The 27,680-nt window shown below is 40.8% G+C and overlaps 1 protein-coding gene across 1 annotated transcript in view; it reads right to left on the bottom strand.

Moving 5' to 3' along the window:
* The window catches only part of ACSF2 (acyl-CoA synthetase family member 2), a 92,571-nt gene that overhangs the window by 38,261 nt on the left and 26,630 nt on the right, over positions 1–27,680 (bottom strand). Inside the window, exons 4-10 of the mRNA XM_089537006.1 lie at positions 27,546–27,599; positions 24,371–24,489; positions 21,299–21,461; positions 20,733–20,825; positions 18,631–18,779; positions 9,573–9,664; positions 6,435–6,511 (exon numbers count right to left, since the gene is read on the bottom strand). Of these exons, the coding sequence (XP_089393132.1) occupies positions 6,435–6,511; positions 9,573–9,664; positions 18,631–18,779; positions 20,733–20,825; positions 21,299–21,461; positions 24,371–24,489; positions 27,546–27,599 (747 nt within the window). The remainder of the gene's footprint in view (positions 1–6,434; positions 6,512–9,572; positions 9,665–18,630; positions 18,780–20,732; positions 20,826–21,298; positions 21,462–24,370; positions 24,490–27,545; positions 27,600–27,680) is intronic.

Raw genomic sequence — 27,680 nt, 5'->3', positions numbered from 1 at the left:
AATGATAGACTTCCAAATTATGTCAATCATCATAATAATAATCATCACCATCCAACATTCTCTGATGAGATATAAAATTCTGTAATTATAATTATCATGCAATTATTCTTGTTCTAGTTAATTTACCTCTAATTGCATTTTAGCCACTATACATTAGTTGCTTTGAGAATATTAGGGTTTTTTTTTAAACTCAGCAACTTGCCACAGTTTCATGGGAACATCAAAAAGAGAAACTCATCAAATAGTTAATAGGATTGCAATCCTAAATTCATGCAACAGGGAACAGTCAGAATTAAACACATTGGACATTAACTTTCAGATAAGAATAAATAGAATTGTACTGCAAGGATGTGAAGATCAAACTTCACATGCAGGATCACATGCATCCTGATAAGACAGTCTTATTGAGCTGATGCAATGTAGCTGCTGAAAGGCTGGTGTATGAATCAAGAAGTCCTCATGAAATGCCACTAGGACCCGGAGCAATGGATGCAAGCTCCAGGAAAAGAGATTCCACCTCAACATTAGGAGGAACTTCCTGACAGTAAGGGCTGTTCGACAGTGGAACAAACTCCCTCGGAGTGTAGTGGAGTCTCCTTCCTTAGAGGTCCTTAAACTGAGGCTAGATGGCCCTCTGTTGGGGATGCTTTAATTTAGATTTCCTGCATGGCAGGGGGTTGGACTGGATGGCCTTTGCGGTCTCTTCCAACTCTATGATTCTACGATTCTATGATTCTCTGTGGGGCAAGTCACGCTGGCTGCAGCTGCACTGCATAAAAAACTCACTTTGGCACCCTTTTTACTGTCATGGCTCAGTGCTATGGAATCTTGGGATTTATAGTTGCTGTGGCACCAGAGGTCTCTTAGAGAAAAGGCTAAATGCATCACAAAATTATGAATCTCACAAAATTACAAATCTCCACAGCCATGGCAGTTAAAACAGTGTCCAATTGCATTATTTCTGCAGTGCAGATGCAGCCTCTGTCTCAGCCTCACCTCTTCACCCTGTTCATCTGCAATGGGAGAGAATAACATTCCCATTGCAGGTTCAATGTAAAGATTAAAATTAGTATACGTTAAACATTTGGAAGTGCTGTATAAATCCATGATGGTAGTGATAATGCATTTTGTCAGCACTTTGATATGCTTATACAGGCAGTTTCAATTTTATTAATCACTACTACTACTACTACTACATCTGCTCCTCCTGCTACTACTATTTTGTTGTAACTGTTGTTCTTATGTGCCATTAGATCTACTCTGACTCAATGACACCCCGTCCTAGTGTTTTCTTGGCAAATTTACCTCATCGTCTTTCTCTGAGACTTGAGACAGAGTGACATGCCCAAGGTCACCTAATGTGTTTCCATGCCTGAGTGAGAATTTGAAATCTGGTCTCCCAGAATCCTACATGAACACTCAAACCACTACACCATACTGATTCTCACTGCTGCTACTGCTATAACAACCTCACCTGCTCAGAAGGCTTTTCAGACTGATGTTATTTTTTTTTCTCCCTCATGCAGGACCTGGGAAAGCCAGTCCAGATGACTGGTCGCTTCAACCAATTAGAAAACTACTGACTCCTTCCAAACTCTTCATCCTCAAGCATCTCCTTTCCATCAAGGAACATTTCATATAACTAATCACATCTATGTCCTGCCAAATGCAGATTGCAAGGTGGAATCCACCATTCCGTTTGCCTTACCCCTAATATTACATGTATTATTTTTAAAGATAAGGTTTGTTTAAAAAAGAAATATAAACTTTTGCATGACACTGCTAAAACAAGCTAAACTAGATCCTGCTGGTAAAATACAGTCATCTCTCCCGGTATTATTTAGTTTTCCACTATGTTACCAGGCTTTGCCTTCCCACATGCTGACAACTGACAGAGGAATATAAAACATTTCCCCTGCAATCCCAGTCCCACAGATCTATGACTGTTCAGGTGAAAATGTGTACTTGTGCTAAACCTCTCAGTCTGCAACCACAAAATCTCAATTTTGAGCAGAATCTATAGTATTTGAAATGTTATGATCTCTTGTTAACACTGACTACAAAATTGCCCTTCTAAGGTCATACATTCTCAGGGTAGGAATTGGAATGGGTGTCAATCAACAGGGGGAAAGTAATGAGGCAGTAATGTTAGACTTCTGGGAACAAGAGGCTCAATCCCAAGATCTAAGTGTGAAGAAGGGGCTGCATGAAACATCCAATAAGCAATTCATAGTTGTATCTAAACTGTAGGTGTACATTGGTTTAAAAGATTCCCTTGAGCTCAGGAAACTACAGGGACTAGAAGGGGAGGGACACTAGGGTTCTCTAGCAGCAACTTTTATCAGCATTATCACCATACTGTACATTCTAGGAACCTTGATGCACAGTTAAAAGATGGAAATACAGATGAGGACAGAGGAGGCCCCAATGCCATTTTTGTAGACCCTAAATAATCCCTACATTTCCTCACCTCCCTAAGAACAATTGTGTATTTCCTTCCTCAAAATGGCCAATAACAGCATACACAAATAGAAACAAACTTTGAGGATGGGGGTTACTGATGATCCTCATGCTATGTCTGGGAAACTTGAGTTTCCTTTTAAAGATCCTTTTAAAGGCCAAGACAGGGCTTTTTCTTCTAGTTTGAAATAAGCCCCTTCTGGAAGTAGAAAAGATATGGAGGTGTTAAAAGCTCCCCAAATAGTGAAATGGCCAGTAGCAGCTCTACTTGCAGAGGACTACAGGATAGTATTGGCTGGGCGAGGGGACAGAATGTACAACCAACATTTTTGACACATAGGTGACCCATCCCTCTAACAGCCCATCAGGGTGAGCAGTGATGAAGCCTCCCAGCTATGGCAGTTGCTCATCCATGGATTAAAGTATGGATTCTCTAAATATAGAGAAGCCCACAGACTGTTGTCTTTCCTGTGACTATTCATAGGTAGAGACCTGTCTGAATAACCACCTATCTATTTGAGACAGTGTGACTGTGGATCAGTGCTCTTCTGAAGCAGCATCGGTGAGTTGTCAACAGAAAGTTTTCTTTCCTATTTGATTAGATTAGACAGTAACCTAAAACCCAATTAACATTTGGCCCTCTGGGTGCTGTTGGACTGCAGTTCCCATTAGCTCTAGTTATCATAGCCAAGAGCCAGGGAAGATGGATATTGGCCCACACTTTGATGTCTAAGACTAAGTCTGTGTCACAACAGATTCCCCGTGGGTTCTGGCTTTCCATCCATGAATTGATTGGAACCCAGGGAGCCCATGGAAGCATTCTCTGAGTGAAAGTTTCTTATGCAGAATATTGGTGATAACAAAAAAGGAGATTCTCTAAAATATCCTTGCCTTTGTTTACCATTACCAATCATCCTCAGCAATGGGCAGATTCCAAAAGCAGTTGAGTGATGTCTAGCTTTCATTGTCAAGTCATGTGGAGCAAAAAGCCTGAGAGATTTGGCTGGTGCCCCTTGTGAACTGAGAATGCATGTTAGACAATACCCCATCATCCTCTATACACACATGCTAAAATATCAGCAAGAACTAGGCTGACACCAATTGGCAGAAGAAGCCTCCCCACCCCATTACCCAGGGCTGGGAAATCTGTAACCTTCCAGAAGTTGATGTCCAGTTCCTATCAGCCCTAGGCAGCCTGGCCAGCAGTGAGAGACAATGGAAACACTGCTGAAGTACATCAACATCTGAAGTACCCAAGATTCCCCACCCCTGGCATAAAGGGTCCTCAGTAGACACACTGATGGAGAAGGGGTATCTCGTATAGTAAATTTGAAGATCATGACCCTAGAAAGGAATATGTAAAATAAGGAAGGGAAGAAAGCAGATGATTATTACTTGCCATCTTGGGAGATGACCCCTCCACTATCTGTGTACCATAAAAACTTAGTGGTAGGCAGCAAGATGACTGTGCTTTATCATCATGGATTTTACAGTACCACAATTTCAATTTAACTGCATTTTTAATCCTAAAGATTTATATAAATATATAATATTTATTCCTCTATTACTGAGTGTAAATGACTCCTAAGAGGATTTTTTTAAAATTAAAAATCCTCTTACTCTTATGTAGAAAACAAATGGTATATTTTCTTATGTACAACTTTGGTATAAAGCTCTTGCTGCAAAGTTTTTCTTTTCCGTGAGTCATAAACAAAGGTCTCTGTATCTATCCTTAATAGTTCAATGAATACTTCTGAATACTGGATGTTTGTCTAATCTACAGAGTAGTCCCCAAACTCTTGAAATCAACTTTCTGTCTGAGGTGAACATGCAACATACCATCTCTGGTGTTATTATAGCCAGCATAGCTTCAGAAGAGGGAGTTTCCCTTTCTTCTCATCATATTACTCTGGTTGCACAAAGTACACCCAGGTTATAGCCATAGACACAACAGTCTACAGCTTTGCTACATTTAGAACTGACTCTAAGGAAAAAAACAGGCATGCTGGAAACAGCATAGTCACACAATCTGGTAATAAATAACATAAGAGCACAGCCTGCCTCTTCTAAATTGTGGCAAGGAATTAGCTCAGGATTGCAACAAAGGATGTGCTGATATTAGACTATTGCATGTTGTCTAATATCAGCACTTCATAGATCTGTGAGTGATGTCCAGATACATATACAGATTAGCAGGAAAGCTCTACAGTAACCTAGCATATTGTTTGACATTATTTTCTCCCTGAAGCACCAGCACCAGTGTTCCTAGCTCTATCAGCAGAAGATGAATGTGTATGTATGAAAGAGTGATCTATAGCAAACTGGTGGTCAGTGCCAGTCTAGAAGCCATCAGCTCCCAGTCCCTGGAAAGTTTTTGGGAAAGTATGAATGGAGACAAAGGTGATACCCAGCCCTTGACACAATGGGATGATTTTTGCCCCCACCTCACACACTATAGACTATACTGGTCACTATAGACTTTATTGGTCTATAGTATCGCATCAAATCTGAAAAGCTTTAACACCAAATGTGGGGTTCCAGTGTAACAGACATCTGCAAATGGTACAAAGGGTATGTTCAATATACTCTGCTGGTGACAATGGAGGTTTTACCCTTGTCTTTTTTAACCCCTGTGAGGAAGGATTATTGTTTTAGATAAAAGCCAAATGGCTAAGGTTTAAACCTCTCTGTGCTTTCATGCTGGTTCTGATTCATATTAGCAATATATGCACTCACTGTGGAATAAACAGAAAAGGCTACACTGCATACAGTTGAATTCTGAAAGTTATCTGTTATTGACCACACAAGAGCATGAATCAACATCCATTTTTAAATGGAAGCTTTATTTATTAGCTATTATAAAAAATATGTAGCTATATACTGAACTTAGGTTCACGTTTGATAAGCTGAGGGGGAAGGCTGGCACATTTTAATTTGAAAGAATCCAAGTATGAAAGCCAACAAATTGTTTGGATGTGTACCACAACATGCAAAACCAAACACACTTCCTAATAAAATCCCATTTTTCTACATGCTCCAGAAAGGATAGCTTCTTTATTTAGAGGCAATTTTGAATGTCCATGTGGCCACTATAGCAGAAGCCAAGCCTTCTAGGCCAAATGAGGTACTGGGGACTTTCTTTCCCCAGTAACTGTGGAGAAATTCCATGAAGCTAATAAATGGGATAGAACTCACATTTTCTAGGCATCAGTTGATCACATACAGCCTCCTTTAAGGTAAACAACCATTCCACAGTCCTTACTACATAACCCATTTCCCAATCTCTTGGTGTCATAGGGAATAAAATATGCCATGTAACCTTCACAGTGTCAGCTTGTTCCTTTGAGGAAAACCAAGACAATACAAAAGCATTTTGTTATGTTAGCTCATGCAATCCCATGTTCATTTCCCCTCCAGAGGTAACTATTACTTACAAAAAGAGAGGCAAATGATCAAGGAATTATTTTTTTAAAGGCATCTTGCAACACCTAGACTGGGAGAGACACAAAATACAAGGTATGCTTATATTCCAATCTGAATTTTAGTCCAGACAAAATGTAGGTGTAGACTGAGATCAGTTCATATCAGAAACCAAACTAAATGAATTCCCTCAATCATTACTAACTGTAGCAACATAAGTTACATTCATCTTGGATTTCACATCAGTCCAGTACCAAAATATGACAAAATTGCTTATTGTTCCCATCTTACATTGTTTGTCTCTTATCTTCCCCTCAGTGCCCCAAAAGTATAGCTGCTTTTAAGCTTCAGCTCTACCTTCGGACTCCAGATCAGGCATGTGAATTGTCAAATGGAAATTTTAAAAGTAAATGAGCTAGCCAATTCATCCTGCTATAGCATGTATGTTAGTGTGTACATATCTGAAATTGTGTACACATACAGAGAGAGATGTGTATATCTTTTGGATAAACACCAAAACAAAGTGTGTAGCCTAAAGATGGAAAGAGACTCACCACTATCTCTCGCATATTCATGTTCTTGATGATCTTCTTCATGACCTCAGGAGGCACTGATGAGCCTGCAATGACTCCTGAAATATTAAAGGGAAAAAAGGAAGGCTTTCTTGGACAGTCCTGCCAAGGGTCTTCTGTACTTTTAAAATGCATTTTACATCCTTGCATTATTAGACCTGAAATTCCTGTGTCTTCAAACTTCCCAAATGAGTTAAGATTTTGGTGCATCTAATTATGACAAGAGTGAACTCAGCTCATTTACCTTATAAGAATCTGATGATGATAATAACAGTGACTATGAAAAAAACTGGTAGCATGATATATGCACTTGCAAAGATTTACAGTACTTTTGAACTATTTCTATTTATTTCAGTACAGATGAATACAGAATGTTTAGCATCTGCTGCCACACACTGGTAGATACAGGAATAAAATAAAAGTGGCACACTGGTGTCTGATTTCTCATGTTTTCAGAAACAGGAAAATTCAGGAACAGGAAAACCTTCCAGTGTCAGAGCAATAAAAAGGGAAAGTTGCTTGATAAATACCAACATTTGAGATCCCAATATTTCTTTGGAGCTAGTACACACACATGCATGCACACAGATCTTACTGCACTTCGGCATTAGATTGCTTGTGAATGTGGATATGTTAATCTGAAACATAACATGATCAGGTCTCAGATGGGCTTTTAAGAATCCTGGGGGGCTGTTTCTGCAGCCAGTGGCTGCAAGCTACATATGGAGACACACAACACAACACAAATGTGTTTCTTTCAACAAGAGTTAAAAGCTAACAAGAAAGAGTTTAGCTGTCCAACTGCCTTCACATAATGTGAATAAGCAACATTCTTTCTTGAGAAATGTAAATAAAGACTGCAATTTTTGATTAATCTAAACATTAAGATCTTTATTTGATGCATTAGCTGGGGCCAATTTTGGTCCCATTCCCACTGGCGGTTTTGCTCTGGAAGGAACTGGGCAGATTCGGGGGGGGGGGGGGCGGGGGCTCCCGAATTTCTCCGTAAGCAAGTGCTCACTACAAATCAGGGGCATTTTAACTCGAATGCCCTCTTGGGGAAATCGGTTTTATCATGAAGGTGCCTGCTGTCAATCAAGCGATCATCATAGGTGACGTTTGCAGCACTCATTGGGGCATCAGAAGTATGCTTCCCCCCCCTCTTTTTTTTAAAGAGCCAGGCACAAAATGCACCAAAATGTGCACATTTTGTCAGATTTAAAAACTGTGTGTGTGTGTGTGTGTGTGTGTGTGTGTGTGTGTGTGTGTGGGCATTTGGGTCAGTGCAGGTTATGCTCTGCCCTTGGCCCCATATTCAACACCCAAATGCAAGCTAATGCATACTGTATCCCCAGCTCCTTGCCACCCCAGAATGCCTCATACACAGGTAGTAATAATAATAATAATAATAATAATAATAATAAATGCCTCACCTCGGAAATGCCAGAAAAGGATGTGATTGCCATGCATTCTTTTTTGCTTTCAAAAGCAATTCAGGGCTACCCCTGAATTCCTCAGAGACAGTAGCAAAAGCATGTATCAATTTGCCAATTTGCCTAATTGACAAGAGCAACTTTTGTAACATTTGGATTGTAGCATTCATTCGCAAAGGAAAAAAAAGTCTTGCCCTTTGCAACATTTCCCCTTTGCTGGAAGCCAGCAAATGAATGGGAAAGTGAACAAGCAGCTAGCCACGTTCTATCCATCTATATATCTGCCTCAAGCAAAAAACATGCACATATTTTGTCAAAAATAATTTAAAAAAATAAAAAAAAAGGGGGGGGGGAAGATGTCTGATGCGAGCTCCGTTCATGCCCTGCCTTTGACCTGAACTGAACTGACCCTTTTCCTCCTGCTTACATTCTCTTCAGAGGAGGTTTGCCATTGCCTTCCACTGAGGCTGAGAGAGAGTGACCTGTCAGTTCCAACTAAAGTAGACCCATGGAATCAATTGGGAATAAAAGGGAAATGCAGCGCAGGCATTCTGACTGTAGCATCCACATATAACACAAATAACAACAACAACAATAATAATAATAATCCAGGAGCAAGAAGAAATGAAAGTAGCACAAGCAAGCACACAGACATGTCACCCAAAAAATCATGCGCATAGATTGTCAAAAATAAAAGAGGCTCCTTCTGCAGCCTGATTTCCCTACATCCCTCCTTCGGCTTGGCCCCACAGCCCAATATCCCTTGGCAATCCTCCTCCTCCTCTTTCCTTCCGACCCTCCCCTCCCCTCCCTCTGACTTGCCCTGGCTCCTTCGTCCTCCTCCTCCTGCTCCATTAGAGAATGCCCTCCATGGCCCCCTTCTTCCCCCCTGGCTCCTTCATCCTCCTTCATCCTCCTCCTCCGTCACTTTCTCCAGCCCCCCCTGCCCTCCCTCTGACAGCCCTTTGCAGCCCTCGTCACCCTGATTTCCCCTTTTAGCCTTCTGTCACCCTTGAACCTCCGATTCCCCTTTCTGCATCCAGGATCTTTTCTTCTCCTTCCTCCTCCTTCTCTAATGAAGGGGAGGGAATGCCCTGCCCTCTGCCCTCCCCCGGGCCTAAATCCCTCCCTGAACTTGCCCCAATCATGATTGGGGGCAAGTTCATATTCAGCAGAACCCGGGGTTTCCCAAAAGAAACACTATTTGCCCTGATTTCTTTTAACCCACTCTAAGGGGCATTTGCTGCAGAACGGGTGTGCAAACCTTTGATTCGCTTGTGGGGGATTCGGGGTGAATATGAACTTCACGTGCAAGGATCAAATCCTGATCCAGGTTAAAATGTAGTGTGAATGGGCCCTTTATCTACAAGATTGAATCTGAAATGATAAGACTGCAAAGGGCACACTTTAGCTTTTAAAGCTACTTTGACTCTCATATGGGAATGAAACAGAATATTAACAATAATGTCCCTTTCTAAGGATCTATTGTAGCTTTCATTTATCTTATGGTAAGCCATCTTTAACATTCTTCAGTAGATTAAAGGGCACCTATACTGATGTTTCCATAATATTCAATTTTGTGCAATTTTGTTTACATTCAAATTTAGTGATTAAAAGGCATGAACTTTCCAGAAAATCAGATGATAAGCCAAACTGAATCATAATTAAATTTGAATTTTATACTCACCTCCCTGGAGATTTGAGAGGTTGTAGCTGGCAAAGTCAGGCTGGCCAAGCATGTCTATGTACATGGTTGGAGTCCCATGCACATGTGTGCATCTTCAAAACAAAACACAAAAACAAGAACAAATCCCACGTTGCTGTAAAAAGTATATGAGCATGACAGCTGTATCCTCTACCCAATTTGGATTATGAGTATAAAATCTGAAGTTTAACCTTACCGTCATGGTTAAGCGTACTTTCTTTGTGAACAGTAGGAAACAGTGTTCCCATATGTAAAGGACAATATTTCCTCAAAAGCTCCAATGCATGTCACTGTTCAATGAACCAAAATGAAAGAAACACTTCCTGACAGATTCATCATGACCAGATATTTGAACTCAAAGGAGGGGGGCATGGCTCAGCATTTGCAGTGCATGGAGAAAGTGCCAGGTCAGTACCTGGAATCTCAAGGTAAGACTAGGAAAGAGTCCCACCTGAAATCCTGGAGAACTATTGCTGCCAGTTAGTGTTGACCATATTAAGCTAGATGGAGCAGACTCCATGTATCATGCAAATTCCTGAGTTCCATAGTTCCTTTACTACATTTTCAGACAGTCTGGAAACACTCCTAAATTGTGATGTACTCAGCCAATGAAGAACTAAAAAGCAAACTGTACGCAACTTGTAAGTAGGGGAAGGGAGATTATTTATTTATTTATTTATTGCACCTATATTCCTTTCTCCCAAAATGGGATCCAAGGCAGCTTCCAATGGTTTAAAAAAACAAAACAATAACAGCTAAAACATTGATTACAAAAGTTAAAAGAGAATTAAATAGTCGTAGTATTAAAACATGGTTTAAAAGCAATTAGAAACAGTTAAAACATATTCACAATATCATTTCATTTAAAGATTTAAAAAAAATACAGCACACCACATTACATACCCACTACAACTGCACAATTAAAATTCAAAAGGCCTGCCTAAATGCAATGTAACAGTAAAGTGAAGAAGCAAAATAATTTGATAATAAAAAAATGATCCCTGAAGGTTATCTGCTTTGTTATTCCTAATGGCATGCCAGTGCAACCCCTATTCCATAATAGCAAATCTTTGATGTTAGGTGGTGGGCCTGAATTTCAGACTGATTACTCAGTTCTTAAGAGAGGAAAGAGAAAAGAGATGCTCAAAAGTTACCTGTCTATGGCCTGGTACAAACCAGCGGGAAAGTCCGGGCTGGCGGTGGCCTGTTTCCTGCCAGAGGGACACCGCAGCAGCCAAACTGCACGGCGTCCCTTCAGACCAAAAAGAACCTGGAGAAAATGGGTTCTTTTTGGTGCATGGGGACGATGTCATCAGCGCACCATTGGCACACTGTGACGCGTTCAAGATGCAAGCGCAGCACCTGGCGCTGTGGATGCAGCACCGTGCTTGTGTCATGCATGTGTGCCACATATGGACGGCACCACATAAAGATGGTGCCCTTCATACATGTTAGGGTTCCGGAGCATGCAGCACCACAGCGCTTTTGGCCCGTCTGTTTCAGGCCTATGATACTAATTAGAGCCACACAATGGTTAGTCCAAGAGACAATGATTCTTGCCTCAGATCAGGTAGGACTGGGAACAATCTAGAAGCTAGGACCATATGTCAGTAGGTACACAAAGAAAGGTTTTCCTGACTGATAGATGTTCACTTCAGTTAATTAAATAGATGTGTTCCTCAGCATTACTTATTTAGCAGAAAAATTAGTACCAGAGATGGAAATAACATGGAAAGAATGTGGGGGGAAACAGTTCAACGAGTTTCATCCAACCTTTCATTCAAAATTAGCAATATGCACATGTGAATTTTGTGAAAGGCCAGGTAAACCTCACAGAAGTAAACAAAAATATTCTGAACTTCTAGAGACCACCTCAAAGCTTCTTCCAAAATGCACCCACAGACTGCATCCAGGTAGTCAGAGGATGAGAAGGAAATCAGGGCTGGGAAGGCATAAAAAGACTTTGTGAAAAGGAGCTTCACTATCAGAGACTCTGGTGTTTATCACATGGAGGTTTTTTGAGCTTTTTGCAGCTCAGATCTGACGTGACTGTGGGTCCAATGATGCGAATTCACGTTATAACGTGAATGTGTTATCAGACACGATTCCTTTCTATGCGAGCTCCTTCAATGGTGCTTCCGCAGTGAATCCAAAGTGACCCCTCATTTTGATGAATTCGGAAAAAAGTGAATTCACAGAATTCGCATTCAAGCTCACTTCGATTTCACTCCAAATTGGTCTGGTGTGGAATGCAACTTTGCTTCTGTCCTGGTACACCCCCCCAAAAAAAAACCTCCAAGGTCCCAAATTTCCCATGATGCCATGCTGCAATTTTGCCTCATTTTCTTCCGGTACTCCCCCCCCCCCCCCCGCTTCCATTGCTGCCGAGGGGAAATGTGGTTGTTTCCAATGCCGCTGGGGAAAGGGGCAGAGAGCTACTGGGGAATGAATGGATTCACATTTTAATGTGGACAGGAGACTTGCTGGTGAGGAGGGGGAAAGCAGCTGTTTCAGATGCCGCTGGTGAAGGCTGCTTGTGTCACTGGGAAAAAACGGAGCATACATCCCAAAAAAGAGATCTAGTTTGGGTGCCAAGATGCACCCGATCTCCCAAAAAAGAGTTCTAGTTTGGGTGCAAAGATGGACCCGATCTCCCAAAACATAGTGCTAGTTTGGGTGCCAAGATGGACCCTATCTCCCAAAGAAAGAGTGCTAGTTTGGGTGCCAAGACGGACCCAATCTCCCAAAAAAGAGTTCTAGTTTGAGTGCCAAGACAGGCCTGATCTCCCAAAAAAGAGTGCTAGTTTGAGTGACAAGACAGATTCTAAAAGCCATAGAACATGAAGTAATCTTTCACGTGAGGCTAGCATTCAGATCCAAAGGATTTACTTCCAAGTAAACCTGCAGCTTCTACACTGATTATTTTGCAGTGAATAATAATAATAATTCCATAATAATAATAATAATAATAATAATAATAATAATAATAAATGGATGGGGGCTCTGACACAGAGGATAGATATAGATGTGGATGAAATGGATGAGGAGAATGACAGGAAAATAGATGTAGATAGATCATAGAATCATAGAATCGTAGAGTTGGAAGAGAACACAAGGGCCATCCAGTCCAACCCCCTGTCATGCAGGAAATCCAAATCAAAGCATCCCCGACAGATGGCCATCCAGCCTCTGCTTAAAGACCTCCAAAGAAAGAGGCTCCACTACACTTCGAGGGAGTTTGTTCCACTGTCGAACAGCCCTTACTGTCAGGAAGTTCCTCCTCATGTTGAGGTGGAATCTTTTTTCCTGCAGCTTGGATTCATTGTTCCTGGTCCTGTTCTCTGGAGCAGCAGAAAACAAGCTCCCTCCCTCCTCAATATTACATCCCTTCAAATATTTAAACAGGGCTATCATATCACCTCTTAATCTTCTTTTCTCCAGGCTAAACATCCCCAGCTCCCTAAGTCGTTCCTCATAGGACATGGTTTCCAGACCCTTCACCATTTTAGTCACCCTCCTTTGGACACGCTCCAGTTTCTCAACATCCTTTTTGAATTGCTGTGCCCAGAACTGGACACAATATTCCAGGTGGGGCCTGACCAAAGCAGAATACAGTGGCACTATTACTTCTCTTGATCTAGACACTATATTTTTAATGATGCAGCCTAAAATTGCATTGGCCTTTTTAGCTGCCGCATCACACTGTTGACTCATGTTCAACTTGTGGTCTACTTGGACTCCAAGATACCTTTTACATGTAGTCTCATTCAGCCAGGTGTCCCCCATCCTATATCTGTGCACTTTATTTTTCTGCCCTAAGTGCAGTACCTTACATTTCTCTGTGTTGAATTTCATTTTGTTAGCTTTGGCCCAGCTTTCTAGTCTATTCAGGTCATTTTGAATTTTGATCCTGTCCTCTGGAGTATTAGCTACTCCTCCTAATTTGGTGTCATCTGCAAATTTGATAAGTATGCTCCCAATTCTGTCATCCAGGTCATTGATAAAGATGTTGAATAACACTGGGCCCAGGACAGAGCCCTGTGGGACCCCACTGGTCACTTCTCTCCAGGATGAAAAGGAGCCATTGTAATAATAATAATAATAATAATAATAATAATTATTATTATTATTTGTATACCGCCCTATGGGAAACCAATCCGGGCGGTTGACAACAGTAAAATATAAAATACAACAATTAAAAACACTTTATCCCTCCCCCCCCCCCTTAAGACAGTATTAAACAGTATAACATATTAAAAACACAATATCAAAGCATAAAAACAATTAAAAACTAAAACCCCTGATATCCCTCTGTTGATCCTCAACCATCACTAAGATGGGGCCACGGGAGGAATGAGGGAATCAGGGAACCTGGGCTGGGATGGTTAATCTGGAAAGGCCATTGTTGAGCACCCTTTGAGTTTGGCCGGTCAACCATTTACAAATCCATGTAACAGTTACTTTGTCTAGCCCACATTTTACAAACTTGTTTGCAAGAATGTCATGGGAAACCTTGTCAAAGGCCTTACTGAAATCAAGATATACTATATCCACAGCATTCCCTTCATCTACCAAGCTAATAATTTTATCAAAGAAAGAGATCAGATTTGTCTGACATGACTTGTTTCTCTGAAACTCATGTTGACTTTTTGTGATTATGGCATTGCCTTCTAGATTTTCACAGACTCTGTGAACATCTAGAATCTTTCCTGAATCTTTCCTGATATTGATGTCAGACTAACTGGATTGTTGGGATCCTCTTTTTTCCCTTTTTTGAAGATGGGGACAACGTTTGCCCTCCTCCAGTCTGCTGGGACTTCTCCTGTTCTCCAGGAGTTTTCAAAGATTATTGCCAATGGCTCCGATATTACATTTCTCAGTTCTTTTAATACCATTGGATGTAGTTCATTTGGTCCTGGAGACTTAAATTCATTTAGATTAACAAGGTATTCCTCTACTATCTCTTTACTTATTCTGTGCTGAAATTCCCCTAATCTGTTCTCTGCTCCATTATCCTCCAGTTGAGCATCCTTTTCCTTTTCTGAGAACACTGAAGCAAAGAAGGTGTTGAGTAATTCTGCCTTTTCTCTGTCCCCTGTTAGCATTTTGCCATCTTTTCCACGCAGTGGCCCTACCATTTCCTTCTTCTCCCTTTTGCTGCAGACATATCCAAAAAAGCCCTTTTTATTCTTTTTAACCTCTCTAGCAAGCCTGAGTTCATTCTGTGTTTTAGCTTTTCTGACTTTACCCCTACACATGCCTGCTATTTCTTTGAATTCCTTTTTTGTGATTTCCCCCTTTTTCCATTTCTTATACATGTTCCGTTTCAAACTTAGCTCAGTTGAAAGTTCCTTAGTCATCCATCCTGGTTTCTTGAGACACCTCCCGTTTTTCTTTCTCACTGGAACTGTTTGAAATTGTACCTTCAGAATCTCCCTTTTGAGAAAGTCCCATCTGTCCTGAACTCCCTTCTCTTTTAGTATTTCTGACCACAGAATCACCCTCAATACTTCTCTAAGTTTACTGAAATCCACTCTCCTTAAGTCTAGAATGTGTGTCTGACTATGCCTGGCTTTTCCTTTCCATTGCATAACGAACTCCAGGAGAACATGGTCACTTCCACCTAATGATCCCACGACTTGCACCCCATTTACCAAGTCATCCTTGTTGGTTAGAATCAGATCTATAATAGCTGAACCCCTTGTTGCCTCTTTCACCTTTTGGACTATGAACTTGTCTTCCAGGCAAGTGAGGAATTTGCTAGACCTTGAGGATTTGGCTGAGTTTGACTTCCAGCAAATATCAGGATAGTTGAAGTCACCCATCACTACTACATCTCTCCTTTCTGAGTGTGTGGTCATCTGTTCTAGAAAGACATCATCCAATTCCTCCATCTGACTTGGGGTCTGTAGTAGACTCCCACAATAACATCCTTGTTGTTTCCCTCCCCCTTCATTTTTATCCAGATGCTCTCCACCTGGCTTCCATGATTGATGTCCTGGATCTCTTCACTGGTGTAAATATCTCTGAAATATAGTGCTATTCCTCCTCCTTTCCTGTTTGGCCTATTTCTCTTAAATAGGTTATACATGGCTTGGGCCCAGAGTACTAGAGGGAACGCCTTCTTCCCTATTGTCCGCCCCGCAAACTAAGGTCCTCTGGAAGAAATCTACTACAGCCAAAAAAGTCTAGGTTAACATCAGTTTCCCAGTGGGCCTTCTCTACTACTGCTCCTAAACTATGGAACAACCTGCTGGAGGAGATCCGTCACATTTCCACTCGGGCAGCTTTTAAGAAAGCACTCAAGATGGATCTCTTCCGGCCGGCCTTTCCAACTTAGTTACCCTTCCCAGATATAGAGATATTGTCCCCTCATTTGTCTATTCTTCCCCGCCTATGTTTCTGCCTTTTTTTAAAATGTTTTTAATGTTTTTAATACTATTATTGTTTAATTCTGTTTTAGTACTGGGTATGGGGGGGCGGTCTAGGGTTTGATTTTTAACTCTATTGTAATTGATGTATTTTATTGTTGTAACCCGCCCGGATTCTTCGTGATTGGGCAGGCTATAAATAAATATTTATTATTATTATATTATATACCCCTCTATTTCTACATTCCACTTATGAGACTCATCCCACCAGGTTTCAGTGATGCCTATTATATCATATTTGCTTTGTTGTACTAGGAGTTTAAGTTCATCTTGCTTATTTCCCATGCTCTGTACATTCGTGTAGAGACATCGCAGACCATGGGTCCCTTTTACTTGCTGCCTGTGCAAGTTTTTTTGCCTCCCACTGTTGGATACTTGCATCTTTTTTCTTATTTCCTCTATGAAAGTTTGACTATTTTCACCATCCCTTTCGCCTTCCTTAATACTGCCTCCCTTCCCCACGGAACTCAGTTTAAAGCCCTCCTGATCAAGTTCTCAAGACTGTTGGCAAAAACATTTCTTCCAACTGGGGTGAGATGCAACCCGTCCATTTGGAACCGCAGCCCATGATAGAAGAATCCAAATAGTTCTCTGCGGCACCATCTGCGAAGCCAGTTGTTCACAGCCACTATTTTCCTCTCCCTTCCTGGACCGTGCCCTTTGACTGGCAGAAGAGACGAGATGACAACTTGTGCATCCATTTCTTTCAGCTTCCTACCAAGCGCCTTGTAATCCCTTCTGATGTTCTGAAGGCTGTGTCTTTCAGTATCATTGGTTCCCACATGGACCAAAAGGAAGAGGTATTGGTCAGTAGGCTTCGCCAGTCTTGTCAGCCTCTCTGTCACATCACAGATCTTTGCCCCGGGGAGACAACACACCTCTCGAGACATCTTGTCAGGCCTACAAATCACTGCTTCTGTACCCCTCAGCAAGGAGTCCCCCACCAGGGAGGTAGCCAGGGGGGAGATCTTGGGGTCCGGACCCCCCTTCTGTTAGAAAAATGAATGGTGCGTGCTGCTGTGCCGCCACACCCAAGCCCCAATATAATGGTGGCACTTAGTCTGGACCCCCCCTTCCTGGCTACGTCCCTGCCCCCACTATGACCACACTCCTCCTCCAAGGCTTAGCAGCGACTGTTCCCTCAGGTGGGACTCTCAGGCTCCCCTGCTCTGTCCCTGAAGTCTGTCCATGCTGCTCATCCTCATCCTCCTTGATAAGGGAAAGAGCTTCGAATTGATTCTCTAGCTGCAAGCTCCCAGAACAATCCCTTCTTGGCCTATTTCTCTGTGTGACATTCCTCCAGCTGTCTGCCTCCTGTGTATGTGAAGTGACCTCCTCCGCTCCAGCAACTTCCTCTGTGTGGTACTCGTCCAGGATTGTTAGTTCTGTTGTGTCAAGAAAATCCTCCTGCTCCCTAATATACTGAAGTGTAGCTACTCTGGACTCCAACTGCTGCACTTTCTCCTCCAAGAGGGCTACCAACTTGCACTTGGGGCATGTGAAGTTCTCCACATTTGTAGGCAAGAAGGCAAACATCCCACAAGTGTTGCAGGTGACTGCAGTGGTTCTGTCAGTGTCCATACTGAAAAGTCTTAGGAAATTACTGGAACAGGACTGTGGGCTTCCTCCTAAAAAAAAAAAAAAAAATCCTCCGGAAAACACCAACGTTAAAGCCCCTGTTTCGCCAATTTCTGGCAGTGAGCTCAGTCAACTCCGCCTCTGCTGCAGATCTCCTTGGATGAAAAAGAATGCCCAGCTACTTCTCTCCTCCTCCTCTCTGTAGCAGGAACTGCTCTGGAAAGGCTCTGGGAGGAGTGATATAGAGCTAGTGTGCTAGCTCCGCCCCCTAGTGACTCACAGATGTGACTCACTGAATCTCCACCCCCTCTGCAACAAGCACACTCTCCCTAGAGTTTAAAAAAAATTTAAACAGTCACCCCTCAAAATGGTGGCTGGAATGGATGAGGAGAATGACAGGAGGATAGATGTAGATGTGGCTGAAACGGATGAGGAGAATGACAGGAGAATAGATGTAGATGTGTCTGAAATGGATGAGGAGAATGACAGGAGGATAGATGTTGATGTGACTGAAATGGATGGGGGCTCTGACATGGAGGACCCCGTTTGAATTTGGCTGCCAAGGATGGGAAAATAGAAAGGAGGAAGAAACGTGAAACAGTCATTCACGTGAGGCTAGCATTCACGTGAAAGTGGAACATGGCTCCCTTCTTAACCCCGGAAGTGCAAAGGTTCAGGATGCATTCAGACCCCCACTGAGCATGCGTAAGGGTCCCAATTCGAATCGTTGAATCCGCATGGTATGTACAGGTGTGGTAATACAATGTGCACTCATTCCGCTTTGCGTGAATCCGCATCACGTGACTTGTCTTGGATTCGATTCCCCTGGATTCGGAAGGACAACAGAAGGGCAATCAGGTGTGATAAAACATTCATGTTATGATGTGAATTCGCATCGTTATACCCACAGTCACGTTGGATCTGAGCTGCAAAAACCTCCGTGTGATAAGCACCTTTGTTAACTGTACTGTATGCCTGTACTGATACACAGTTAAATCTTTCTACACCTTATCTTGAGTAAAAGCTCTTACTTTTCATGGTCCAGTGCCTGCAGAGTGGCTTTTGCATTGAAGCTTAAACTTGGGAAGACAAGAGAGGAACCATGAACAGCCATCACCATGCAGCCTCCCACAGAACCCAGACAGTGGTAGAGAGGAACAGGTAGACAACAACGGGTTCCCTATGGACAAGACAAAGAGACTTTATTTATTTTAAAAAATTGTAACCCTTTCTTAATCATGGCAACTCAGAGCCACAAACAAATAAAACAAGATGGAACATAGAGGAGGACACCTCATGGATACCTCTGTTTCAAACAAGTGTTCCTTCAGCTATCAAAGTCTCAACCCATTTTAGAGCTTTAAATGTCATCAGCAGCTTCTAGCCATTCCTTCCTGCCTGTCTATTCCACCCCATAGTTACCCTTTTTCCTCTAACTTTCCTAGCTCTAGAATGTGGTGACAGAAATAAATTGGCAGCCAGTGCAGCTCCTTTAAGGCTAGTCAACAATCTTGCTGCTTTTGCACTAGTTGCATTTTTGCACTTCTGCAAGGGCAGCCTCACAGAATGAATTACAATGGTCTAATTATGACATTAAGAAATGCCATAGCTCAGGGCTTCTTAAACAGTGGGGCAAGACCTCTGTGTGTGTGTGTGTTGCTCAACTGGGGCTACAAGACTTGGAGGCCCTATTCCCTCCTCATCCTCCTTTTCCCAAGATTTTTATGTATAAAATTTACACATGCATTGAATTAAATACTGAATTTAAAACTGTTCTAATTTGAATGATGTTATTTCCTTATAAAATGTTAAAATGTGAACATATGTGAATGTGCAGATGAAAATACACACACTAGATAAACAAAATATTTTCATTCATATACTATGGTGGGGGGGTGGGGGGGCTTGTCCACATGAAGATGAAAAGGGGGGGTCCTAAGGGTAAAAAAGCTTGTGTACCACTGCCATAGCTGACACATCAATCAAAGCTGGTGCTGAGCTACAGAATCCACTTGGGTCTCCAGTGACCTAGACAGATCTATTAATACTCGCAAGTTACACACCTGTTCCTTCATGAATAAGACTCACATTCCCATCTTAGCTTTAATCATGTTCACAGCTTTTTAGAGAGAAAATGAAATCAGCAAGGGAGTTTAGGGTGGAGGAAATGATGGGAGGTTTTGAGAAAGAGTTTTGTGTCAGAAGGCTTCATTGCTTGAATTCCTAACCTGCCAACTAAAAATTTCCATCCTTGGTTAAGAACTTCCATACAGAAAATAATTTATAAATTTTGTAGGAATGTGTACATTACTCAATCTATGTCAGAAACTGAAACTAAGGCATAACTGTTGGGTTGTGGAGTTGTTTTTTTTAATTAACTCGTAACGTAAGCAAACATAATTAGCATATTTTAAAGCTTTTTTTTAGTGTAAACATAACCTGAAACAGACAGGCAGATGGGGGGTGGCATCTGGCTACTCCAAGGGAGTGTTATTTACACGATACATGCCCCTGGAGTGGCTGGAAGCCGCCCCAGTGCCACCTAAGACAACCCAAATCCAGCCCCAAAAGGAGCAGGTCTTTTTCACTTCTATTTGAGGCCACAGGAGGAGGTGCCCTTGGAGCCACGGCATGTGTTTGCCGCAGCCCTGGGGTGATCAGGCTTGGAATGGCTTCTAGCTGCTCCTTCCTGCTCTTCTATTCTGCCCCATAGTTACCCTTTTCCCTCTAACTTTCCTACGCATAATTCTGCTCCTTATACTTTTCATTTCAAATTCTAAGTCACTAATCCCTAAATTTGTAAATGTCTATAAAAAACTGAAAATCTTGTACCACATAATCTTTATTAAATTTTACAAGGTAAAGAAAAGATTCTTTTCATTACATATCAATTACAAAGCTTCAATAAACATTATTATACATCTACATCCAACTTGTTCTTCTTTCACTTCCTGTCTTTACAATACTCCTCTGTGTTGCCAGAAAACTGAAAATCTAAAAGCGGCAGTGCTGGATTATTCCATACTACAGCAAAAAAAAACCTGCCTCATTATATTGGGGATAAAATTTTGGTCCTTACACTTAAGTGTTCCCTCTGGTCAACTTTAACCAACAAATTAAAAAGTTGTCTTACCTGGTCGATTTGTAGCCTTATACCAATCAAGTTTGCATTGTTCACAATGTTGTGGTGTGAAAGTGTGGCCCCTTTGGGGCTTCCTGTTGTTCCCTGGAGGAAAGAATTCATTGACTCACTCATGCTTCTTTGGAACTTTCTGCCACTAGAAACATTTAGGATGTGAAGGCATAAGTAAACTATAAACCAAGAAAATGCTGAGTGCTGTAAGAAAATCTGAACCAGCACTGAAGCAGGCAACAGCGGGACCTTGTGTTGCTCTCTCTTCTTCTCCTCAGCAGGTATTCCTTTTGAACCTATTACAGCCACATATCTGTTTCACCATGGCAGACATTTCAAAAACGGGGGGGGGGGGGGGTAGGAAAAGGGGAATTCAAAAGGCAACTTCCCAACTATTATTTTTTGGGGGTAAATACTGCAGAATAATTAATTTATGCAAATCTAAAGAGAAGGTTTGGTGCAATCAGTTTCTGAATACCACCTTTAGGATTTTTGGCAAAGTATGCCTAATACCAATAATTGTGACCTGCATTCTACACTAGGGACAAAAAAATTTTGGCACCTACTGAAGTGAACTGTATATTGATTGGCTCCTTGCTGTCCAGTGTTTTTTGTATGTCATGTAGCTCTTTCTTATGGCTGCTATCTCCAGCTTGCATCAGATCATCCATGGAGAATGTGCCAGGCAGCTTGGAGTCCAAACTGATGACCACAGAAAGATCTGGAAGCCTGAAAGAAAGGATGGTCTAGTCAGTTACAAGAGAAGCTTGTCTTGGGGCAGGCACATACTCAGGAGTAAAGTCCCTAGTATACAGGCCAAATTCCATGGTGAGGAGCAATACACACTGTCTTCCAGTTGGGCTTTCAGTATGATTTTAGGAAAAGCTTGGGAATCTGTTTTTAGGTTGAATGACTATAATGAGATGCCGATTAATATCCATAACTGAGTGGCATTAGGATGATATCCTAGGTCTTATCATCCTACCACTGGATGGTTTCACTATACTAATTCCTCTTAATACTAATTTTCCTATCTCCCTTTTCCTATCTCCCAAAATTTTAAGTTTTTGCAAATAAGATTATTGTGCATTCATTTCCTCTTACGCTACTCAGTTCCACAAAAAAAATTAAAGGTGAATAAGACTGCCAAAGAAAGAAAGAGTTAGTTGGCAGGAGGTGACAATGCTAATTGGCTGGAACTGGAGAGAGAAAAGGAAGAAAGGTGAAATCATAAACAAAAGAAAAACAAATGGCAGAGTCTTACAGATAGAATCAGAGCTGCTGGAACTGGAAAACCATATGAAAAAAACTACCGGCAGATCAAAAACAGTAAATTATTGCTTAAATACAGGACGAAGACAGAAGAGGTATACCACTTAGCTGAATATCTCTGCTTGCTTTATTACCCTATTGCTCATAGTGTGTGTGTGTGTGTGTGTGTGTGTGTGTGTGTGTGTGCATACTAATGTAGATATCCAATTATTTTTTAAAATATTTTAAAACATTTTTCTTTAATACACCTGTCCCACATTCTCTGGGGTTAGGAGCACAGGATCCCCGTGAATGTGGAAAAACCATAACTAACAAAACCACTATGTTTTTACCTTAGAGAACACCTCTATGGGAATCTCTAGCTCCTCCAGTGCAACTCTGTGGCCAACATCTGCCAGACACTAACCACAGAATTACACTGGAGGAGCTACAAATACTTAGTAGAGTATTCTTTCTAGGACTCTCTAGGTCCTTCAATGCGACTTTTGGTTAAAGTTGACCCTAGAGTTGTGCTGAAGTACCTAGATATTTCTAGAGAGAACATATTAATAAAATCCATGAAAAAATCAAATTCACAAAAGTTAAAGCCACAAATGTGGAGGGACAAGTGTATATTTTAAACTTTGTTCTTTAACATTTTGTAGTGTTGTTTTTTATTTATTTTCTTCTCTTTTGATACCCATTCCACATCTAATAGCCATTTCTAGATAACCAAGAAACTTGTGACCTGAACAGTCTGAGAGCTGGTTGGTGGTGGCAACTAAAAAAATAGAACTTTCTACCCAGTGACAATGGAAAAGAAATACAAACAATCATTTAAATTCTAATTTACCACAGTACTGTATAACTAGCTGGTAAACCAGCAGTGGTGGGTGTTGGCTCCCATTTCAGTAAGGCAGTGGAGCCATTCCAGGTTTTAATTCAGACTTTAAAGGGGCATTTACTTTTTCAAGGCATTGAACATTATTCCTAAATAATTACAGCACCTTGAATAACTCCTTTAAATCTTATTACTATGTGGAAATGTTCTTGAAGAAAGGTGGAAAGAACCAAAATCTGAGATAAAATGTCGTTCAGATGTACTGTGTAAGAACACATTTGAAAAAGTCATGCACATTTGTAAATACAGTGGGCCCTTCGCTTACGTGGGGGGATCCATTCTGGACCCCCCCGCGTAAGGTGAATTCTGCATATGCTCACAACCCATTGAAAACAAGGGGGCACATATTTGCGGTAGCGTGCACACCATATGTTTTACTGTCATGCAGCTTCAGTGTAAGCTTGAAGCTGCATATAGTGTGCCCGTGTATGGCACGAGCGCATTGTACAGAGGGCCTTTGGTACCTGCTGGGGTTTGATTACAGGACACCCCATGGGGTACTGATATGGTGTTCCTTATATAAAATAGCAAAATCAAAGTTTGCTTTTGAAATTTATATTATTTTTTGAATATTTTCAAGTCATGGACAGTTGAATCTGTGGATAAAAAATCAATGGAATTGTGTCTGTGTGCACATGAGAAAAGATACTTTGATTTGGATATTTCTATGAAGATACAAGAGATTAACTGGCTAGAAAAGTCTGCCTGTAATTCTGCTTCACTACACAAAACAACACATGCAAAACTCCCGTAGGATTCCAACAGATAATTGATTTGTAAATTAGGCATTCATGCTCAGTGTTTTTGTAATATTTTAAATCTATCTTCAGTACATTTTTTTTAAAAAAATATCTTAACAGGAAGCATGTAATATGTGCATGCACATAGCTTGTGAGCATTCATGCAGTTCCCAAGGGCCAAGTTTAGGGAGCATGTTTTTATTTCTGGTTAAAGTAACATATGAAGCAAGAGTGGTAAACACATCTGCCTGCAACCAGAGCTAAGGAAAGCTGCAACTCCAAGAATGCTGGCCATGTTGGATGGAGGATATCACTGCCAATCCTTGTAGGCTACAGTGGCTTGAATGGGCCAAATGTCTGATTCAGTGTTAAGATATTCCTTGTATTGCTTTTCTCTTGCCTCTGCATCACTGCTACTGGCAATTACAATGCAGAGGAAGGAAAACATGACAGAATTGAAGCAGTCTTTAAAGCCAATGGGCTCAATCCAATAATTAGTACTGTACCAACTAAAGTAGACTGAGCAAACCAACAGGAACCTGGTAAATGAACACTTATGTAAGATTTCATTGATTCAATGAGTCCACTTACATTAGTGCTAACAACTGGATTTGAGGCACCAACTTTCTGCTCCTGTAGCTTTTTTTTTTTATTCATTGCATAGGCTCTTATTATCTCAGTTTAACAAGATACTTTGTAAAACCTTGCCATAGAAGAAGCTAATGGAGAGTGTTCTAAGAACTCACTTCTTGCTTTTTAATGTTCCATGACTTGACTGTTCCAGCTCAGGACAAACACACTTCAAGATCTCATAGTATTTCTGTGTTTTAAATTGTGTAGGAAATACCAGTGCTTTACAGCCAACCTAGAGAGAGAGGTATAATGAGAAAGAAAATTGGTTGTAAGCCAGTCTACACAATAAAGTCACACTTCAGAAACAGTGAGCAGAATACGCTATTGGGGCAATAGGGATCACACTGCAACCATACGAGAAATGAAGGCTGCACTCAGAGCACTTGGGAGGAATAAATAACCAGGAACAGATGGCATAGCTATCGAACTGCTTCAGTCTACAGAGACATAATAGACTCAAGTCCTGACTAAAAGCAGGCTTTGACACAGAAAAATGAGGAGTGAAAATAGGAGGCAGGAATATCAACAATCTAAGATACGCAGAAGACACCATAATACTAGTAGAAAATTTCCCAGACCTGGAACAACTACTAAGGAAGATCAAAGAGGAAAGTGCAAAGGCAGGCCTGCTATTGAACATAAATAAAACAAAAATAATGACAACAGAGAATCTAGACAACTTCAAGCTAGACAATGAAGAAATAGAAGTGGTAAAAGAGTACTCATACCTGGGATCAAACATTGATAGAAACAGGGACTGCAGCCAGGAAATCAGAAGATTAAGAATAGGGAGCAGCTATGAAAGAACCAGAAAGGATTCTAAAATGCAAAGATATACAACTGAATACAAAAGCCAGAATCATACAAGCCATTGTTTTCCCTATTATATACTATATATGGATGTGAGAGCTGGATAGTTAAGAAAGAAGAAAGGTGGAAAATCAGTTCATTCAACATGTGATGCTAGCAAAAAATGCTGAGGATCCTGTGGACAGCCAAAAAGGCAAACAAATGGATGCTAGAGTAGATTAAGCCAGAAATCTCCCTGACAGAACTGAGGCTGTTGTACTTCAGACACATCAATGGAAGACATGACTCATTGGAAAAAAAACAATAATGCTAGGAAAGGCGAAGGGAAGTAGAAAGAGAGGAAGGCTGCATGCTAGATGGATGGACTCTATTAAAGAGATCAAGAGCATGGGTTTGCAGGAACTAAGAAGAGCAATGGAGAACAGGGGGTATTGGATATATGTCTTATCCACTGGGCTGCCATGGGTCAAGATCAACTCAAGTGCAGTTAACAACAACAAAAGGCAGACAATGAAGAAATTGAAATAGCTAATGTTTTTCCATACCTTTTCTTCGTCATCAATCAGAATGGATACTGCAGTCAAGAAATCAGAATACAAGGAGTTGGAAGGGCAGCTAATCAAAGGACTAGACAAGATCCTGAAGAGCAAAGAAATTTCACTGAATACTGAAGTAAGGATTGTTTATGCCATTGTACTTCCTATCTCTGTATATGGTTGTGAGAGCTAGATGGTGAAGAAAGCTGACAGGAAGAACATTAACTCATGTGGCACTGAAGAATGGTTCTATGGATATTGTGGACAGCTAAAAAGACAAACAGATGGGCAATGATGTATTCAAGTCTTTTATGCCAAGTTTCAAGTCAAGTGTCAAGTCTCCACCAAGTCTCAAATTGAATCATAAGTCCTTGTAAGATACTTTCAAGCCATGTTTCAAGTTGAATCTCAAATCTGGGAGTCAAAAAAAGAAGGTGGTGTGTGTTTTTGGTGAGAATAGGGTGTCTTGGAGTTGTCTCATTCATAGGGTCACCATAAACTGATGTTATCTTGAAGGCAGTTTACACACACACACACACACACACACACACACACACACACACACACACTTACAGTGTTTGAGTTTTAGTCATTTAGCAACAAAGCTAAATAAGAAAGGCAAGTACAATGAACATCTTTATTCTAGCAAGATTAATTTTATTTACAAGACACTAAATAGTTTTAATCCCTCATTATTAATTATAAGACACTGGATTGGTCTAGTCAGGGAAAGTTTCCCTACATGGCAATTATCTGTGTTATTTAGGAAACCTGAATTCAAGCAAGCAACTCCTACATTAAACATGGAGGGATTGGGAATCCCTCTGCATTGCTTTCAGTATAGCACAAATTACTCAGTACTATCCACTAGCTGCTTAGATCTACAGCAATAGCTTTTGGTATTTGCTGCAGGAGAGACATGTGCTTGTTCTGGCCTCTGAGTGGCTACTTCTCAGATTTCTCTTATTAAACAGTGGTACTGGTTCTCTATAGAGACCCTGTAGGTCAAGAGTAGAGGGTCTTTGGCCTTCCAGATGTTTTGACCTGCAGTTCCCATCATCTTTGTTCAGCATGGTCACAGATAAGACATTGGGCAAATTGTAGTCAAAAGACTGTGAAAGGCCAAAGAGCTTCAGGCTCTTTTTATAATGATACATTAAAGCCATTGTCCTTTGATACACAATAAAGCACCAAGAAAATCAAGGTGAGAAAATGAGAATTATCATTCTTAACTTTTCTAGAAAATCAAACTGTGGATTCCTTAGCATTTAAGAACATAACAATTGTCTTGTTGATCAAAGATCAGTCTAAATCAAGATCATGATAGTCTACCCAATTGTTTGTCCATTTTATCTGATGTTTACAGGTATGCTGCTTCTGCACATTAGTCACCCTGTTTATGAATATGGCTAATAATTGTGAATAATCCAATTTCTTTAAAATGTGGCTTTAAAAATAATACTTATTTGTAATTAACAAACCTTATGGTAACAAATTTGGTCAAGTGTGTCTGTTTTATAGAAAGAAATGCCCCTTTTGCTTGTCCACAACAGGATTTTTAAAAGTTAGTTTTAATAAAGTTTATAATTTTTTTTTAAAAAAAGTTAGTTTTTAAGAGTAAAACTCCCTGAATTTCTTTGTTCACAAGGAGATAACATGACCTGTAGTCCAAAAAAGTAAGTCTTCCAAGTTCTGGTTCTTAATCTATTGCTAATTAACTTCATGTGAAGATCACAGAGTTAGTATGGTAAGTTAGAATAAGAGGATAAACATATGTAGCTCATTTTTTTCCAAATTAGTTTCACAAATCCCCAGCTAATTTCAAAACTTGTCCCTGTAGTATTCTTTCCCATGTTTTCCTACAATCCAAGCTACCTGCATCAAGCTTTTTCTGAAATGCTGTGCTGTGTGCTGACAGCTGACTGCAATAGGTCTTTCTTACCTTCCTCAGTACAAACTCCAGCTCTTGGGACTGATATGCTGGGTTCACAGAAACCTGCAAATGAAAAGAAATATTTGGCTGGACTTAGATTGGCAATTCTACAAATGCAAGGTGCTTTGGCTGTCTAGTCCACTT

This window comes from Sceloporus occidentalis, unplaced genomic scaffold, assembly GCF_023333645.1.
Source record: "Sceloporus occidentalis isolate IW3139 unplaced genomic scaffold, rSceOcc1.0.p SCAF_1, whole genome shotgun sequence".
Lineage (NCBI taxonomy): Eukaryota > Metazoa > Chordata > Lepidosauria > Squamata > Phrynosomatidae > Sceloporus > Sceloporus occidentalis.
The sequence above is the reverse complement of the archived record's forward strand: the minus strand, read 5'-3'. Positions and strand labels throughout refer to the sequence as shown.